At 41.0% G+C, this 19,428-nt stretch overlaps 1 protein-coding gene across 5 annotated transcripts in view; it reads left to right on the top strand.

Annotated features, from left to right (window-relative positions):
* The window catches only part of LOC120444526 (meiosis regulator and mRNA stability factor 1), a 51,328-nt gene extending 33,461 nt beyond the window's left edge, over positions 1 to 17,867 (top strand). For 2 of the 5 annotated variants that reach the window (XM_039624270.2, XM_039624268.2), the window contains exons 3-8: positions 8,059 to 8,926; positions 14,314 to 14,445; positions 14,500 to 16,290; positions 16,346 to 16,607; positions 16,679 to 17,286; positions 17,339 to 17,867. In XM_039624270.2, coding sequence (XP_039480204.1) covers positions 8,108 to 8,926; positions 14,314 to 14,445; positions 14,500 to 16,290; positions 16,346 to 16,607; positions 16,679 to 17,286; positions 17,339 to 17,536 — 3,810 coding nt within the window. In that variant the 5' untranslated portion in view covers positions 8,059 to 8,107 and the 3' untranslated portion in view covers positions 17,537 to 17,867. Of the gene's footprint in view, positions 1 to 8,058; positions 8,927 to 14,313; positions 14,446 to 14,499; positions 16,291 to 16,345; positions 16,608 to 16,678; positions 17,287 to 17,338 lie in introns of those variants that run through there. The other 3 variants (XM_039624269.2, XM_039624271.1, XM_039624273.2) reach the window with 3 other exon arrangements.
* Positions 17,868 to 19,428: the final 1,561 nt, after the last annotated feature.

The following is a 19,428-nucleotide window of genomic DNA, read 5'->3' as shown; positions in this document are numbered from 1 at the left end:
AAAAAATAATATATTATATTATAGTAAGAAGGACAAAGACTTGAAAAGTCTAGGCTACTGAGTTTTAGGAGCCATGAAGATAGCGTAAAGCAGTTTTGGCTGCTAAATCTGCAAATTTAAGTTTTAGAAAGTGTCTAATTAGTAATGATAATGGATCTGAGCAAATTATGTATATTCCAAGATTAGTTTTGGAGTGTCATAATGGCTTCATAAGTGGCTATTATATTTGCTGTGTAGACAGTAGAATAAGTCGGAAGAGTTCACATTTTTAAGATGCTAGAACTGGTTGTGACTGCAAAGCCTTTATTTGTGACCCATCCGTAAAGGTATTCCAACACCACCATAATAAGATGATGAGTTAAGTGTGAGAAAAAGATAGTTTGTGGGTAGGATAGGGTGAATAGGGTATATAACCTTGAATCTAAGATAAGTCCCTTGCAAAGTTTATATATGTGGATGGTGTTCTTTAATAAATTTTTGTTCCATTGTAGAATTTTTATTAAAATAAGAGCAGGAGGAAGTTAGAGAAATGTCTAAAGCCCTATTTCCTTCGGCATCGACTTCAGTAAGTATTGCTATAATTTAAAGCTGCTCCCCCTTCCCCACCCAGCACCAGACACCACGCTTAGCGCAAATCGAGCGATTTTCCGACACCGGGAGGAGCACTCGCGGAGAAAAGGGAGCGGACTCCGTGTACTACAGCAGTTGACATCGTTCGTCTTGTCATAGCGTGAAAGTGTATTAGAAGATAAATTCTTTTTTCTTTCGCCTTAAGTAGGGTGGAAATCGCATGCGCAGTTTATACAACGTTTAGTGTTGCGGCATTCGAAACGGAGGCCGTTGGTGCAGCAAAGTGGAGGTGATTTTTATATTCTGCGGAGTTTAGACAGAGGCGAAAGTAAGAATGACTAATCCAGTACCAGTATCGACTAGAACTTCATTGTTATACCCGTTACTCCTAGAGTAAAAGGGTATACTAGATTCGTTGAAAAGTATGTAACAGGCAGAAGGAAGCGTTTCCGACCATATAAAGTATATATATTCTTAATCAGGATCAATAGCCGAGTCGATCTGGCCATGTCCGTCTGTCCGTCTGTCCGTCCGTATGAACGTCGAGATCTCAGGAACTACAAAAGCTAGAAAGTTGAGATTAAACATACAGACTGCAGAGACACAGAAGCAGCGCAAGTTTGTCGATTCAGGTTGCCACGCCCACTCTAACGCCCACAAACCGCCCTAAACTTCCACGCCCACACTTTTGAAAAATGTTTTAATATTTTTTCATTTTTTTATTTGTCTTGTAAGTTTCTATCGATTTGAAAAAAAACTTTTTGCCACGCCCACTCTAACGCCCACAAACCGGCCAAAGCTGCCACGCCCACACTTTTGCAAAATGTTTTGATATTTTTTCATTTTTGTGTTGGTCTTATAAACTTCTATCGATTTGCCAAAAAACTTTTTGCCACGCCCACTCTAACGCCCACAAACCGCCAAAAACTGTCAGTGTTGAAAACTCTCCTTTGCACTTCCACTAGCTAAGTAACGGGTATAAGATATTCGGGGAACTCGACTATAGCGTTCTCTCTTGTTTTTTTTATTTTTATACCCGTTACTCGTAGAGTAAAAGGGTATACTAGATTCGTTGAAAAGTATGTAACAGACAGAAGGAAGCGTTTCCGATTATATAAAGTATATATATTCTTGATCAGGACCAATAGCCGAGTCGATATGACCATGTCCGTCTGTCCGTCTGTCTGTCCGTCCGTATGAACGCTGTGATCTCAGGAACTACAAAAGCTAGAAAGTTGAGATTAAGCATACAGACTCCAGAGACATAGACGCAGCGCAAGTTTATCGATTCATGTTGCCACGCCCACTCTAACGCCCACAAACCGCCCAAAACTGCCACGCCCACACTTTTGGAAAATGTTCTGATATTTTTTCATTTTTGTATTAGTCTTGTAATTTTCTATCGATTTACAAAAAAACTTTTTGCCACGCCCACTCTAACGCCCACAAACCGCCCAAAGCTGCTACGCCCACACTTTTGAAAAATGTTTTGATATTTTTTCATTTTTGTGTTGGTCTTATAAATTTCTATCGATTTGTCAAAAAACTTTCTGCCACGCCCACTATAACGCCTACAAACCGCCAAAAACTGTGTTTAAGACTCTCCTTCACCCTTCCACTAGCTGAGTAACGGGTATCAGATAGTCGGGGAACTCGACTATAGCGTTCTCTCTTGTTTTTTTTTTGACGTCGCATATGTTTTGTGCTTTTATTTTCTTTTTGATTTCTTCTTAGGTAAGGGAGCTTAAATCATTTGAGTATTTACACCTAAAACGTTTGCCATTCAGTGATTGCCTTTTTTTTGTTCTTTGTTATTCTTTTTGGTTCTTAAATGTAATTATAGGTGCGTCGGAGCAGTGCAAAAGTCCAACTCGAACTGAAAAAAAATTTTAATATTGTGAGCAAAAGTAGATCCTTTCACTAGATATTTTGAATACTAATATTTCGTATGACTTTATAAACCTTTGTGTTTAAGATGTTTTTTTCGAGGTATAGAACTTGAAGTTGGCTTTACTGTCCTAAATGGCGAGCTATTTAACTGCTCTCAAGTGGTTTATTTTCAGTTTGGTTCGTCAATTTATCATGAATAGACAGCTATTGCTGCTGTTAAGCATAGCATTGAGGATGACCCGAATAATTCCATCCGCCATCAAGCGCAGAAATTGGATCTGTGTCGATTCACTATGGAAGATTTTGCGGAGGTCTCTTGGTTTGCGTGCTTACAAAATCCATCGCATGCCAGAATTGAAGCAAAAAAAACATAATTCAAGGCGGAGATTCTTCGAATGGACCCAATTTAAGATTGCCGTTATATAGAGCCATGGTTACCAATTTTTTCATTTCTGAATTGAACAATCATGATGATCAGGAGCTGTGGTTCCAACAAGCCGGCGCAACATAAAATATCACACAGCCTGTGCCACAATCGATTTATTGAAAGACACGTTAGGTGACCGCTTAATTTCTCGTTTTGACCTGTGATCTTGCGATTTAAAACCGCTAGATTACTTTCTGTGGAGCTATGTATCGTCATTAGTCTATGCGCATAAGCCACAAACTATTAACCATTTAGAAGACATCATTCGACGTGTTATTGATGATATACGGCCACAAATGTTGGAAAAAGTCGTCGAAAATTGGACGTCCAGATTGGACTACATCCGAGTTAGCCGTGACGGTCATTTGCCAGAAATCGTATATAAGATTTAATGTCACAAGATTATCTTTTAAATAAATTAAATTTATGTCAATCGAATTATCCATCGTTGTTTTAAATTCTATACCTTTAAAAAAAAACACGTTTTATATTATTAGTTGAAAAATCTTGAAATATGTACAGTAGGAATATATAAATATTCCAAAAGTGTAAAAAATTTTTAAAAAATCATTGTGATTGTTTATAATATATCATATTAAACTTAATGTAAATGAGGATGCCACGATTTCCTAAATAACTATGAGAGAACTAATATAGGTTTTTATTGCTATTTATCCGATAAGCCAACGGACTTTCCCATTGGTAGTAGAGCTAACATATTTTTGGGAACATATTTTAAAAGAAGATTCCTTTAGTTATTGCTATTTATCCGATAAGTCAACGGACTTTCCCATTGGTAGTAGAGCTAACATATTTTTGGGAACATATTTCAAAAGGAGTAGTGGTAATATTCCGGAACACGTGTTCCTGAGTAAAAAAGTAATTATTCCATTTTGCCGGGCAACGCATCCGTAAGCATTCCCTAAAATGCCTTGAGATGCATTCTTTGAAGGCTACTGAATGCCTTCTTTGAAAGGCTTCTGGATTTTTTCCGAAACAAGTATTCCAGAATATTTAAAATAAAATACTTTTGTAAACTTTAATCAGGATTATTTTTGAATAATTATCCGAATTAAATATTAGAAAAATTATTGAGTTTGTTCTATACTAAAGTAGAGGCATTGTTCCCAAGGAATATAAAACAGTCCGGTTTCAACTTAATTTTTTTTTTTTTTTTCAACTACAATAAGTCTATACATTTCATTTTCCTGGTAGAGGAAAGGCAAACATCTGTAATATACATAAATAAAACTTTATTAGGACTGTTTAATCCTATTTTTTTTTTTAGTTCCTTCTATTCCTCTCGGGAACTTAGGGCTTCTACGAGAGCTTTCCATCTAACTCTATTTTGAGCTGTCTGTTTTGCACTTACCCATGTGGTGTTTATTTGGGCTATTTCTTGGTGAGCAGTTCTTCTCCAGGTTTTTCTTGGCCTTCCTACTCGCCTGCTTCCTTGGGGGTTCCAATCTAGTGCCATCCTCACTATGCTACTCGGGTATCTTCTGAGAGCGTGCCCTATCCACATCCATTTTTTCTTCCTTATTTGTATGTGAATGGGGTACTCGTCTGTAACGCGGAACAGCTCTGTGTTGGCTATTCTGTTTGGCCAGAATATCCCACATATGATTCTCAGGCATTTGTTGCTGAATACCTGCAGTTTCTGCGTTACTTTCTTCGTTTCGAGCCATCTCTCACTTCCGTATAGCAGTATGGATTTCACACACGCATTGTAGATCCGGAGATTTGTTCGCCGGCTTATTTCTCTGTTTTTCCAAATGCGGTATAGTCTCCCAAATGCTGAGCGGGCTTTGCCAAGACGGCTGGAGACATCATCATCCACTCCACCACTGTTGGATATAATGGTGCCAAGGTATGGGAAACTGGGTTCCCATTTATGTTGATGTTTCCTTGACTGGAGTGGTTAAAGCGCATAGCTTTTGTTTTCGCTATGTTTATCTCGAGCCCTACGCTGCTGGCTATCCTGACGAGGTCGTCACTTTTCCTCTGTATGTCGTCGAGTCTGTGCGATATGAGAGGTGAGGTTCCACGTAATTCCGCGCTTGGAAGAGCATACTTCGCTCATTAACTCGTCGACTACGATGTTGAAGAGGAGTGGTGACAGCGGGCATCCTTGCCGAACTCCGGTGTTTGTCTGGAAAGGTGCACTAGTTTTTCCATTGTGCAGTACCGCCAGGTTGGCATTGTCATACATCGATTTGAAGATGGCGATGAGATTTGCAGGTACTCCTTTTCTTGCAAGTGCTCGCCATATTGCTGCTCTTTCAACTGAGTCGAATGCCTTCTTGAAGTCGATGAACAGGAGGTAAAGCTAGGCTCTCCATTTTACAGCTTGCTCGGTTATTATGCGTAGTGTATTTGCCTGGTCTACGCAACTCCTGTGTGCTCTGAAGCCTGCCTGTTCGTCTCGGATTGATGGCTCAATTTTTTCCTGGAGGCGTTCGTTCAGAAGTGTAGCTAAGATCTTGTAGCTGGTGTTGAGCAGTGTTATCCCTCTCCAGTTGTTGCAGTCACTAAGGTCGCCTTTTTTGTTGTTCTCGCCGGCTGCTCGTTCTGCGTCTGTCGAAAGTCTATCCAGCTGTGCTCTTTGGTCCAGTTGCAAGTGTGGTTGCGGTTGAGCTTTATTGAATGTTCTCCAATGACCAACTCATGATTACTGTCTATGGCTGCTCCCCTTTTGTTCCGTACGTCCAGTAGCGAGTGTCTTCATTTCCTGCTAATGCAAATGTGGTCGATCTGGTTGCGCGTGTTACCACTAGGAGATGTCCAGGAGTATTTGTGGACATCTTTGTGTGGGAATATTGTGCCGCCGATGACCAGTTGGAATAGCTGGCAGAGTTCCACTAATCTCTCTCATTGCGAGTCCCAGTTCCATGTTAGCCCATGACAGATCTTAGTCCGGTGTTGTTGGGGTCTACTTTGGCATTAAAGTCACCTATGAGGATGTTAATGTCACCTTGCCGCGTCTTGCTGAGGGTTGCTGTGAGGGCAGTGTAGAAGTCGTCCTTGGTGTCGTCTTTGGCGTCTTCCGTAGGGGCATAGCATTGTATGATGTTTATGTCTAGCTCTACATCTGAATCTGGCTGTCATGAGTCTATCAGAAATGGGTTCCCAGAGTCCAGTGTCTTTTTTATGCGCTTGGACACATAAATCCCCACCCCGTATCTGCTGCCGTCATTGTTGCCATTGTGTAGGACTAGATTGCTATTTGATGTTGTTGTTTCCCCACTGCCAGACGATCTCATCTCACTGATTCCAGCTATTGCAATATAGAGTCTCTCCATCTCCGCCTCGAACTGTGCTAATCTAGATGGTTCTCTCAGAGTTCTAACATTCCATTGTCAAATTCGTGTCCGTTTTGAGATGCCTATGGTCGTTATCGAATTTGGGGAGCCGTTTATTTCTCGTATTAATTTCAGTAATCTTTGTAAGTTTTTCGGCTTATCCCAGTGGTGGGGCTGCCAAATGTCGCCATCGGGGATTGGCGTCTACGGTGTTGTGTTGTTATTCGTAGAAAAGCGAACAGTCTGGTAACGCGCTCGCCCTGCTGGGTGTTGTTGCTGTTCGCAGAAAAACACAGGGTGCGCTTGGTATTATGTGGGTGCCCCCGTTTTTCTCCCATGTAGTGAGGAGGGGGGTGGGGCGGTGAGGCAAGTGGAAGTTGCCGAAAATTGCTGTAATAGGCATTTTTTATGTGGAAGAATACTTTCTAAAAGTTAGAAAAGCATTTCAGAGAGGAAGTTTTGTATGGCCATGCTCTCGTCATGGGTGGGGTTTGAACCCACGACCCCGTGGTTAGTAGGTAGTTGCGCTATCCACTACACAACGGGGCCCCAATGCTATTAATGTAGAAAAAAGAAAATAAAGTTAAAAAGAAAGAAAATCGAAACGAAAAACGCATAATTAAATGTCAATTAAATATTTATAAATATTAATAATAATGTGCTACTAACATACAAATTACAAACCCAAATCTGAAAAATACTTCGTCTGTTTCTATCGTTTTCGTCATTTGCTTTTTGTTGGTATAGTTTGTTTAAATTTGCTTGCCCTTTTGGGCCGAATCTTTTGATTTCGTTTTTAGGTGCTCTGATTTTCGCAAAATTTTTTCTATTGTTTTCCCTCGGAATGTTTCGCTTCTTACTGCTCAAACACCTGTTTTTATACCCGTTACTCATAGAGTAAAAGGGTAAAGTGCCCACACTTTTGAAAAAAGTTTTGATATTTTTTCATTATACCCGTTACTCGTACAGTAAAAGGTTTTACTAGATTCGTTGAAAAGTATGTAACAGGCAGAAGGAAGCGTTTCCGACCATATAAAGTATATATATACTTGATCTCAGGATCAATAGCAGAGTCGATCTGGCCAGTCCGTCTGTCCGCCCGTCTGTCTGTCCGTTCGTATGAACGCTGAGATCTCAGGAACTACAAAAGCTAGAAGGTTGAGATTGAGCATACAGACTCCAGAGACATAGACGCAGCACAAGTTAATCGATTCATGTTGCCACGCCCACTCTAACGCCCACAAACCGCCCAAAACTGCCACGCCCACACTTTTGGAAAATTATTTGATATTTTTTCATTTTTGTATTGGTCTTGTAACTTTCTATCGATTTGCCAAAAAACTTTTTGCCATACCCACTTTAACGCCCACAAACCGTCTAAGACTGCCACGCCCACACTTTTAAAATATGTTATGATATTTTTTTCATTTTTGTATTAGTCTTGTAAATTTCTATCAATTTGCCAAAAAACTTTTTTCCACGCCCACTCTAACGCCCAGAAACCGCCAAAAACTATCAGTGTTGAAGACACTGACAGTAGCACTTCGCACTTCCAGTAGCTGAGTAACGGGTATCAGATATTCGGGGAACTCGACTCGAGCGTTCTCTCGTGTTTTATTTAGACATGTAAATTTCTCTCGCTTTGCCAAAAAACTTTTTTCCACGCCTACTCATACGCCCACAAACCGCCAAAGACTGTCAGTGTTAAAATTTCTCCTTTGCACTTTCACTAGCTAACGGGTATCAGACAGTCGGGTAATTTTACTATGGCGTACTGTCTTGTTAATATTTATATATATTTATAGCTACATTTTAAATCGTTAATATATTGTTCTTACTTCTTTGTTTTATTGTCGTTTACCATACTAGATGCTGGCCGTGTGATAGAAACGGAAAAGGCGAAAACTTATTTTACGTAATGGAGAATTCCGAGCCCATGCTTCATCAACAGCTACCAACATTATCGCCGACCACCGCCCTATACTCGAACTTTAATAAACCTTCGGAAGCAGGAGCAGCAGAAGGACCACGTTTTAATAAAACTGGGTCACACGTCCATAGCCCGTATGTAGGCGATGGTCAAGTGAAAAAAACTTCTGAACTCTTATCTTCTCGCAGCCACCTGAATCTGTTCCAATATGTTCGTACCATGTCGAACACCACGTTCAACAGCCGCAACCGATATATTCCGTACTATAACAATCGTTCCTACACCACTTCGGCAACTGCTCTCTCTATGTCGAGTACTCCCCTGATCAACAGCCATACGCAGATCAAAGAGCAACAATGTGCAGCGTCTTATCAAACGATTGTTCCGCTTTATCAGACCACAAACCACTGTGCGCAGCAACAGACAAAATTGCCATTGGTGACTCCATTCCTAGACAATTCATTCGCTGAAAGCAACACTTGCTCCATGGCCGACATTGCCTCTCGCAACATTCAAATTAATACGATTCCGACTAATGTATTGTTGCCTTGCTCCAGGCCTACAACAACCGCGGTGGCCATCCAAAGGTCAGCCAGCGAAGAAGGTGGAGATAAGGAAGGTCATTCTTCTGCCAAGATTACAGAGATGAGCGATTTGGTAACTTTGCAGATCACCAACTTGGATTACTCGCTTGACGAATCACATCTACGCAGCTTTCTACTTAATCAGCTTAAGCCCATTACGCCTGTTGTGTCACTTCTCTTTGAGGGAAGCTCCTATGCCAAAGTCACAGTTCCTGATCTTTACGTAAGAGGCAATGCTATTTCACATAAGATATTTTTTAAAGTCCCACAGGCAAATTATCAAGTCCATTAGTATTGGTGGTAAGAATATATATTTATTTTTGAATTGTAGGTGACGGTTGCTTATCGAGGAACTATTGACTTTATTTTTCGATTCCTTGTTTGACCCTACGTTTTTTGAATTTTGAGTGATTGGTCCGTTGCGAAATTCTTATTCGCTTGGGGTATGGGCTGATGGGCTTAGTAAAGCGTCAACGTTCCTAAGTTACGGTACCAAGGAGCAGGGCTTCAAAGAGAACGCCGTGCTAGCTGCAAGCTCCTACCTTGAGTTCGGTTCCGCCCGGTCCCGCCAGGCGTCTGTTCAGTTTCCACTTACTCTTCGTGCAATCGCCCGGTTTGCTCCACCCTAGCCTTTCCTGAAGCTTACGCGGCCTTACCTCTCTTGTCGTCCTGGATGGTACGGACTGCGCTGCAGAGTGCTATACACTTGGGCTAGGAATTGTTATCGTATATCGACACAAGGTAGCTCACGGCTGCGCCTTTTAGGCAACCGCCGGCGAAACAACAACAAGTTAAGCCCACGTCTGCTCTCTTTCACGCTACGAAATGTCGGTCCGCACGGGTCCTTGCTAGGATTGTTCAAGAACTATTGTACTCGCCGGACCAACGCAGAGTCTGGTCTCGATTAGCGGCGTAGTAAGGCGTCTTAGCCTAGGCGTGCTTTGTCTTAATAAACCGCAGTATTTCAATTCAGACTTACTTTGTCCGGAACGTCTCGACATAGCGATCTCGCTCCTTGTTGATCTTGACGGCGGTAGCTGCTTTGCTGCTAAAATTGTTCACGTTATTCATTAGTATTCTGCTTCTCCTCGACTGTCACGCGTTCAGCGCTCGACCTTCTTCAGTTGACATCTACATTTGTGCGGAGTTTAAGGTCGAGGGACTCCATAGGGCCGATTTGCTCTCAGGACAATGTTTTCATTTCTTTCATTTTCCGCTCGTTATCGTTCCCGTGAATGCGGACCTTTTTTCACCACCGCTCATCTTCCTACATTCACTATTTTCCGTTCTACCGCCATCTAATCACAGTATCCTCTCCCAATCGATTATAGCCATTTTCCTATTTCTTCCGTTGGTGCGACGTTGCCACTCAAAGGTCTTAGTATTTCTGCAGCCCACCCTATCGTCCAGTGTCATTTGAGCGGCTTGTAAACGAGGCTCCCACTGTCCAATACACAACAAACAAAACACTACAAACAAATTTATTTGCCGATAAGCTTGAGGCCCCAAAAACTTGTTATTGTTCTTTCCTTTCCTGCAGAGCCATTCTGCATGCCTTGCTGTTGATTCTGATGGTTGGTAGACAAAGATACAGTTTTATTGCTCCCTTTGCTTTCCAGATCTCGCTGTCTCGGGTAAGTTTGTATGACGCTGCATTCCGGCTTGCTCGCGGCATGTCTCCGTTCACTCCGTCTTTGGCCTCACACAGAAACGGTGGACCGGCTTCCTCGATTCTCGGGTTTTGTCGACTCAAATCCAGAACCCCCGCGGTATGGCCATGAAGTATTGCTTATGGGAAATGTTGGATCCGCTCACTCGTGTTTCCTCCTGATTCTGTCATCTCTCCTGAGCTCGGTCGCTACCGCTGCAGCAAAGCTGTTGGCCGCTTGTCATTCTACCTCCCCTTCACCCACTCTGTTGATAGAGACCGCGCTTTCCTTTCCGAACTAAGACCTGGAAGGTCTGGATCTTCGAGAGGTTTTGGGGAGACGCCATCAGTCAGGCCCTTGGCCTTCCCAAAAGTGGCTGGTTAAAGGGAGAGAGCTAGATTACAGCCTTGCTATTCTGACTTTGCCAACTAAAGGTTCTCCTCGTTGCTGACCCTGTTGGGTGCTTCGTCGGATGCGGAACTGCTCCGGGTGGAGTGGCGTAGGAATCTTCTAGACAACCAAGATATTACTTATTTTCATATATTTTTCTCGTTCTCTATGTATTCCTATATCGCTTTTTTCTTTTACTTCTTCCTGATTTGGACTGCCGGCTAGGCTGGGGGCGTCCCAAATCGCAGATAATGGGCAAGTTGTCTATGGTAGTGTACTCCTCGCTAAGGCTCCACTTCGTACGCCTATACAACGATTCGCTATCGAACGTATGCTGATTCTCTTGGTTTCGTAGTGCCATCTCCAGCAACCCGAATGCCTCTAGCACCATCCTACATCTCGAGTTGGTGAGTGCACTGCCTTAAGCTCTCTGACCTTGCGCTGAAGTCGCCAACATTGAGGACCGTGTTACCGTCTCTAGCGTCTGTCTAGTGCCCGACTGGATTCGCTTATGGTCAGGTATCCGGGTCCGCCAGTTTGGCAGGAGCAGCTTCTTCAGTAACTTTTCCTCCAATCTGAGTTAACCGGAGGCTTGTCACTGTGTTTACTGGAATATTTTCCTGAGACTCTGGGGCACTGCTCAATTCGTTCTGTATAGTAAGCTCGTCGAAGTCGCGAATTTAGAACACCTTGGCTTGCGTCACCCGGCTAGCTCGGTTTCCGAGCATTGCTCCCTTGTCTACCGTGAGCTTGTGCGTTTTCTCTTGGGAAGAGGCGCATAACTTAAGAATTAGTTCGCCATTAAGCATCTCCTTCGCCCTGGTTACTCTCTGGTGGTCTCTTCCTGCGTGGATCTATCGGTCCCTGGGGCTTTTTGCCCACGACTATGGCTTGGAGTGAAACGCGCTGTAGGCGCTATGATCCCGCTACCCTCTTCTCGTTTGGTTGCTGACTCCCATCTCCTCGATTTTCAGCAGCGGAGTCTTGATCCGTATCGCTGGACGGACTCTGGTGAGGAGGAAGGTCTGTTTTAGTATATACTTAGTATATACTATACAGTATACACAACATATCGGCAACGAAATCGGCACCGCTGCCAGACCTCTTCGGGGATTTGTGTCAATAATTTTTCCGCCGCCTGACGCTGATGCGGTTTAAACCTTGCACAACGTCCTTATGTCCCTTTGCATTCCGCCAAGTAGTACCGGGCTGCCAGTTGTGCTATTGTCTTTCGACTATCCACATGAGGAGTCATGAATTTCTCGCAGGACGGCTGCTTTTAGTTGCCGCGGAACGGACAACTCCCAGGACACCACATCTTTGTTTCCTGCTCTATACGGAATCTGTCTATACAGTTGTTGCTATCCCATACGTAGTCCGGAAATTTCCCAAAAATATTTTTGATTCAGCTGCAATCCGGGTTCACCTCCGTCCCTTCCGCCTGTTTAGTTTCGACTGCCTGTTCCTTTAGAAATTCGCCATCCGAACGATCTTCAGACTCTGTTCCTTAAAAACTCTCTTTTTACAGACCCGGTTTTTCCAGCTGTTCCTACGCGTGGATTTGTTGCGTAACTGGCAACGGACAGGCCATCCTCCCGCAGTTGGCATCTGCATTTGTGGGAAAATGTGTCATTTATCTTGAAAATTAAAGAAGTCTTCTTTCCCCTATGTTATATTAGGTTCAAATACACTTATAATAAATACAAATATTTTTTTGTGCTTTGATTTTAATGTTGCTGTTCAATAGCTTAACAATGTAGTCTTTAGATGATATTATACAGTTAAATTCGATTTTGATAACTTATCCCAAGAAAAAGGAAACACCCATATTAAAATTAGTCTGATTACATAGCACACATAGTAAATCGCATAGGTAGAATTATTCTATTGCCACAAACCGCCCAAAACTGCCACGGACACACTTTTAAAAAATGTTTTCATATTTTTTCTATTTATTTTTGTCTTGTAAATTTCTATCGATTTAAGAAAAAACTTTTTTCACGCCCACTAGCTGCCAAAATTGTAAAGCAAACAATTTAAAAAAAAAGGAACTTTATCATCTAGATAAATAACTTTATTTATCTAGATTCGTTGAAAAGTATGTAACAGGCAGAAGGAAGCGTTTCCGACCATATAAAGTATATATATTCTTGATCAGGATCAATAGCCGAGACGATCTGGCCATATCCGTCTGCCCGTCCGCCTGTACGTCTGTCCGTCCGTCTGCCCGTCCGTCTGTCCGTCCGTCTGTCCGTCTGTCTGTCCGTATGAACGTCGTGATCTCAGGAACTACAAAAGCTAGAAAAATGAGATTAGGCATACAAACTCCCAGGATATAGTAGCAGCGCAAGTTTGTCAATTCATGTTGCCACGCCCACTCTAACGCCCACAAACCGCCCAAAGCTGCCACGCCCACACTTTTGAAAAATGTTTTGATATTTTTTCATTTTTGTATTAGTCTTGTAAATTTCTATCGATTTGCAAAAAAACTTTTTGCCACGCCCACCCTAACGCCCACAAATTGCCAAAAACTCCCAGTGTTTAAGACTCTCATTCGCACTTCCACCAGCTGAGTAACGGGTATTAGATAGTCGGGGAACTCGACTATAGCGTTCTCTCTTGTTTTCGTTTTTTTTCGTACTTCCACTGATATTCCAAAAAAATGTTTAACTTTCTCTTTCGCATTTTCACAAGCAGAGCAACGGGTATCTGAAATGGTTATATCCGTTATTTGTAGTGTAAAAGGGTATACTAGTCTCGATAAAAATATGTAACACGCAGAAGGAAGGGTTTCCGACCATATAAAGTATATTCTTGATCAGGATCAATAGTCGAGTGGATCTGTCCGTCCGTCTGTCCGGCCGTCCGTATGAACGTCGAGATCTCAGGAGCAATAGAAGATAGAAAATAAGATGAAGCATGCAGATTCCAGATACATAGACGCAGCTCAAGTTTGTTGCTGCCACGCCCACAAACATACCAAAACTGCCAGACCCACACTTTTGAAAAATGGTTTGATAATTTTTTAGTTTTGTATTAATCTTATAAATTTATATCGGTGTGGAAAAAAATTGTTTGTCAAGCCCTCTTTAACAAACTGGCAAAAACTGCCACGCCCACAGTTTTGAAAAAATGCGTCTAATCTTTTTATTTTATTTTTTATTTCTATCGATTTGCCAAAAAACTTTTTGCTACACCTACTCTAACATTTATAAACCGCACAAAACTACCACGCACCCACTTTTCAAACATTTTAAAGTTTTTTCATTTAATTGTTTGTGTTTTCCTATTTTTTTCAAAGTGCCAGCAAAATTTGAAAATTTCTTATTCGCACTTCTACTACCTGAGTAACGGGTATCTGATAGTCAGAAAACTAAACTGTAACATTCTCTCTTGTTTTTCGTTTTAATTAATTTAATAATTATAATATGAAAGAAACGATAATTTCGTTTCCTAACTATTAACTTTTATAGGTGGAACTTATAATGTTTAATTAGTTAGTTACTTTAAGGATGTACTCTCCCTTTGTAGGCACTTACACTTTTTTCCTCTGACGATCTCTTTTCTTAAGTTCGCAAAGCAGGTCGTCTCTAATTTGCATCGTAAGAAGATTGGTCACAAGCGCATGCTGGTCAGTTATACTCGCGATTCCTCCCTAACAGAGGTCAACACACTACGCTGTCAGGTCGCAGGACTTCTAAAGGTAATAACTAATGGCTTCTTCTTAACCAATTATTTAATAATGCTTATATTTAAGGATGTCCCGTTCAACACCCTCCCAATGTATAAGTTCAGAGAACTCTTTCAGTCGCGCTTTAAAACCTCAATCAGTGTTTTAGATTTATACAAAATGCAAGACATATGTAACATTAACTCGGACAACAATGAGGAAAAGTTTATCAGCTTAAATCCTGAATTGGTAAACACACTCGATATATCCCCCTTAATGGAAGGACTCCAACATAGTGTTCCTTACTGCAGTATTCATTTTAAAAAGGAACAGCACAAAGGATGGGCCGAGCAGGAAATCGAGCCACTACCGAATGTCTTCATGAGCATTTCGGAAATTCAGAAATTAATTTATCCACTCCTCAAGGTACATACGGGCGACATTCCAGTGGCTACCCTTCTTCACTGCATCAAAGAAGTGCTTAATGTATCAATAATGGCCAATGAAAATGGCGTCAACTTGGAGCATTTGATCTGCTGTGTGCAGGGAATTCAAGTTCGGGCAAACAATTTTGGCATTAAAATTCTTGGATGGTTAGAAATAAACAAAGAAATGCAATCAGGAACTTTTAATGCCAGTTCATGTAGCCTAACTGCCAGTGATCGCATGAATTGTGGAAGTTATTTCAAAAACGCAGTTGCCGATCCGCTTTTCCAAATTTCCCGCGAAGTTATAGAGCTGTTAAAGATGTCACCAAAATCAACTATGAAATTCAACCGTTTTATTCCAGCCTATCACAATCACTTCGGAAAGCAATGTCGAGTTGCAGACTATGGCTATACAAAATTAATCGAATTGTTTGAGGCATTGTCAAACGTTGTTCAAATTATGGGAGACGGTGAAAATCGTCAAATTACGCTTACCCACCGTATTCAAATACGCAGGTTTACATCAGACTTATTGCGGGTTTTACGCGTAAATGGTAACAACTCAGTTCTGCTTTCGCAGTTGCCGTTAGTTTTTACGCAGACCCAAAATAAGACATTTGACATCACTGATTATGGAGTGTGCGACCTTATAGACATTCTAGACGGCTTAGTAAGCTCCAATATCGTAACTTTAGGCACTGTACAGAACGGAAAAGATATTCTTATATCAATGCCAAAACGCAAACAGACTAACAGTGAAATGGAAAAAACGTGTGTGTTCGCTGGCGAAATGATCGAGCTCTTTCAAAACGCTCTTCAGTACACAATTTCATTTCAGAAGTTTGTACGCTCCTATCATTATCACTTTGCATACCAATGTCGTTTAAGTGACTACGGCTTTCTAAAACTGGCCGATCTTTTAGATGCAATTAATGGTTTAGTGGAAATGGAGTTGACAACTGATGAGGACAAGAAAATTGTTCTCTCGCCAAAAATGGCTAGAAGAGTTTTCTCTGAACAATGTGAGAACCTAATTCGCAATGCAACAGGAAACCCATCGCACTGTATGAAGCTAGATCAGGTGCTCATAATGCACAAAAAGAAATATGGCTACCAAATTAAACCGAAAACTTTAGGGGTTTCGGATATGGCTATGGCAGTTGAGCTGATGCCTTACGTCGAGCTGAAAAAAAAAGAGCAGACCATTTGGATCATTTGCCACAATAACGATCTTGAGTTTCGTTTTCTTTGCTACAGGGTGTGTAAGTATGTCATTGAGAGGGATCCTTACGTACCAGCTTTAACAAACGTTAGAGGGGAAGTTAAGATACCTCAATCTCAACAATTTTTAAAAGCGATTCACAAAAGCACATTAGTTAGAGATTTCAATGCTGAACATAAGGACCAGCTGTCAGAGTCAGCTCTTTTAGCCATGCAACATGCTATTGAGGTAAAATTTTTTTATAATTTTCTAAGAACATATAGCTTCATATTATTTACTTCAGATATACAATGATGGTGGCATACAGTGCATTCGTCTAACCCGTTTCATGAGGTTTTTAATTGCCATTGTACGTATGCTTGAACAGCGACCAAGCATGTATCTGTATGAGATCAAGAATGGTTTAAACTGTGGCCTTGGCACCACTTTTGAATTTGGATTCCCAAACCTATATTCAGTGATTACAGCACATAAAGAACTATTCAGGATTAACAATGGACCAACGCAAGAAAGAAGTGAGGTTTTCATCAGTACTAACTGTGAGCGTAAGTAAAATCTAGGTGTCCTATTAAGCAATATCAAAATTAATGATTGTAATTTGCAAACCCCCCGTTAGTTCGACAAAGTTCCTTTGGCAAAGACCAGTACATGCTGGAATCCCAGAATCAACCATATTATAAAAATCAAGCACAACGGAGCTTTCATAGTCACTTTGGGGAGTATAATGGACTTCCAATCAGTCAGCCCACCCAGAAACGAAGCGCAACATTCAACAATTATTCTACATTCCAAACATTCCATGCCGATAGCGACCTACTTAATCTGCCAGAAAATCGTTTTCCGTCAAGAACCATCTCATCATTGCCTAATAGTTTCGGATCAGCTCTGGACAGTGGTAGTCTTTCCAATAGTTACAGCAACAAGGAAAACTCTATGAAATCTCTTCAGTTATTTAACAGTTCATTTAACTCGTCTAGCGAGCTAAATGTCACTCTAGGAGCAGGAGATCTAACAAACATATCTGCAGAAACAACTATCCCAGCCGACACTTCATATGATCAACAATCCGAACTTTGGCGTAGACGTCAAAAAAACTTGAATCACCGCAATTCATCAAATTTTCCCAAATTAGATAATGGAAATGACGGTCCTTACGTCATGGGAAATTGCATCGCACTAGGATCCATTTATGAGCCAACGAAGTATGGGGCTCAAACAAAAGAGGTAAAAGCTTAAAAAATATAATATCTACTTTAATATGTTTCTTTTTAATTAGAAATTACCCTTTTGGATTGATCCCATTTGGAGCAAAGGGTCGGAACAGCTTAGTCATGACATACTTAACATTCGAATACCCAAGGCCAAAACAACTAAACCGTTTTCCACCATACTCTCACCATACACCATTTCGAAAAATGAAAATTTAAAGCGACAATTGTTTAATTTTGATAATCACGATCGTAAAATAGCTTAATACCAAGTGATAAACCTATTGTCAAAATAATACTTATTGTAATAGCACTAAGAATTATTTATTGTGCTCATATTTTGATTCACTTAAAAGACTTCGTAAGAATACAAATAAGAAAAATGTATTTTTCATTGTACTTATTGTATTTATTCTGTGTTAGGTAAACTTTTTAACTTTATTGTAAAATATTGTATTATATAAATATTTTATACTGTCGAGTATTGCTTGTAAAGAAGATCAGGGATAGCGAATGAATCGGCTGTAAATACAGCGGCTGCCATACGTTCGGACAAATCCACAAAATTTGTTGAATATATCACCTTCCCAGTACCAATTACAAATTTTTTTTCTGTATTTTGCAATTGTTTGAACTTTTGACTCCTAAAAATTATATTTTTGTAGCTTTAAAATTAATAACCTTTTAAAAGCGTAAAAAAAAGTTGCTCCAGAAATCTCTGTTACCGTGCTCCAAATGCGAGTCATACTGGGACGTCTTTACTCTTTCTGTCTTAAAATGCAAGTTAGTTATTTCTCTATTCCACATTACAAAATATTTCTTGATATATACTGAAGTGAATTCATCACGTGACGAGCGAAATCTGATGACTTCACAATAACGGAACACAGAAAAAGCGATCGAAAGGATTAAAACAAAATACCCAGACCAACTCGATGCAAATATTATTTATTAAATATCACATAATTTCATGGATATGGAACTTAACGTAAATATATAAAAAACAAGAAAGAACGCTTTAGTCCAGTTCCCCGACTATCTGATACATTTTACTTTCCTAGTGAAAGTGCGAGAGAGAAATTTCCACAATGACAGTTTTTGGCGGTTTGTGGGCGTTATCGTGCGCGTGGCAAAAAGATATTTGGCAAACAGTTTTTCTGCAAATCGATAGAAAATACATAGAAATAGAATATAACATAGAAATTAATAAAAAAAATTTAAAAAAATATCAGAACATTTTTCAAAACTGTGGGCTAGGCAGTTTTGGGAGGTGTGTGGGTGTGCCAACATGGGTCAACAAACATGAGCTGCGTCAATGTCTCTAGAATCTGTATATGTCAACCTTTTAGGTTTTATAGTTTCTGAGATCCCTACGGTCATACGGACAGACGACAATGGCCAGATCGACTGATCCCGATTGATCCTGATCAATAATATATGTATAATATGGTCGGAAACGTTCATACGGACGGACAGACGGACGGACTCACGGACATGGCCGGATCGACTCGGCTATTGATCCTGATTTTATATATACTTTATATTGTCGGAAATGCTTCCTTCTGCCTGTTACATACTTTTCAACGAATCTAGTATACCCTTTTACTCTACGAGTAACGGGTATAACTAATAAAGATGCGACCTTCCTTACCAGCACACTGGTTAAAATTAAAAGAAGTGAAGCGTTGGACTTCGAATGTGTTTTGATGGGTCGCCCCAGATGATGTTGGTGAAGACCGTTCTTGCGGAGTCTGGCAGATCTCGGGCAGGAGTCTACGTATGAATCGGTAAGAGAGTGCCCTTGCATACCTTCTCATCGCCAACTTCCAGGATAGTGATGCCTATGGCATCGGCCAACGATCCGTCAATGTCAGTTTAGCCATGATTTCGAACCGAAGGTTGAACCGTAGGATAGCCGTCGCAGTGTGGAAGAGCACTGTCGAGAGTCGCGGTTGCCCGACGCTGGTACTCGGCTCTGGCGTCTCGTGGTTCTGTCCTCTCTAGTGGACAATGGAGATGCAGCAGGGTGTAATCTGCTTCTCTACATACACGGCAGCGACACACACTTGGGCGAGACCCTTTGGAGTGTTGGTGTGCCCGACAATTTGGGCAGTTTTTATTAATGAGTACCGCCCGGAGCCACCGTTCGGTGGAACCG

Source organism: Drosophila santomea, chromosome 2R (assembly GCF_016746245.2).
Source record: "Drosophila santomea strain STO CAGO 1482 chromosome 2R, Prin_Dsan_1.1, whole genome shotgun sequence".
Taxonomy (NCBI): Eukaryota; Metazoa; Arthropoda; class Insecta; order Diptera; family Drosophilidae; genus Drosophila; species Drosophila santomea.
The sequence above is the reverse complement of the archived record's forward strand: the minus strand, read 5'-3'. Positions and strand labels throughout refer to the sequence as shown.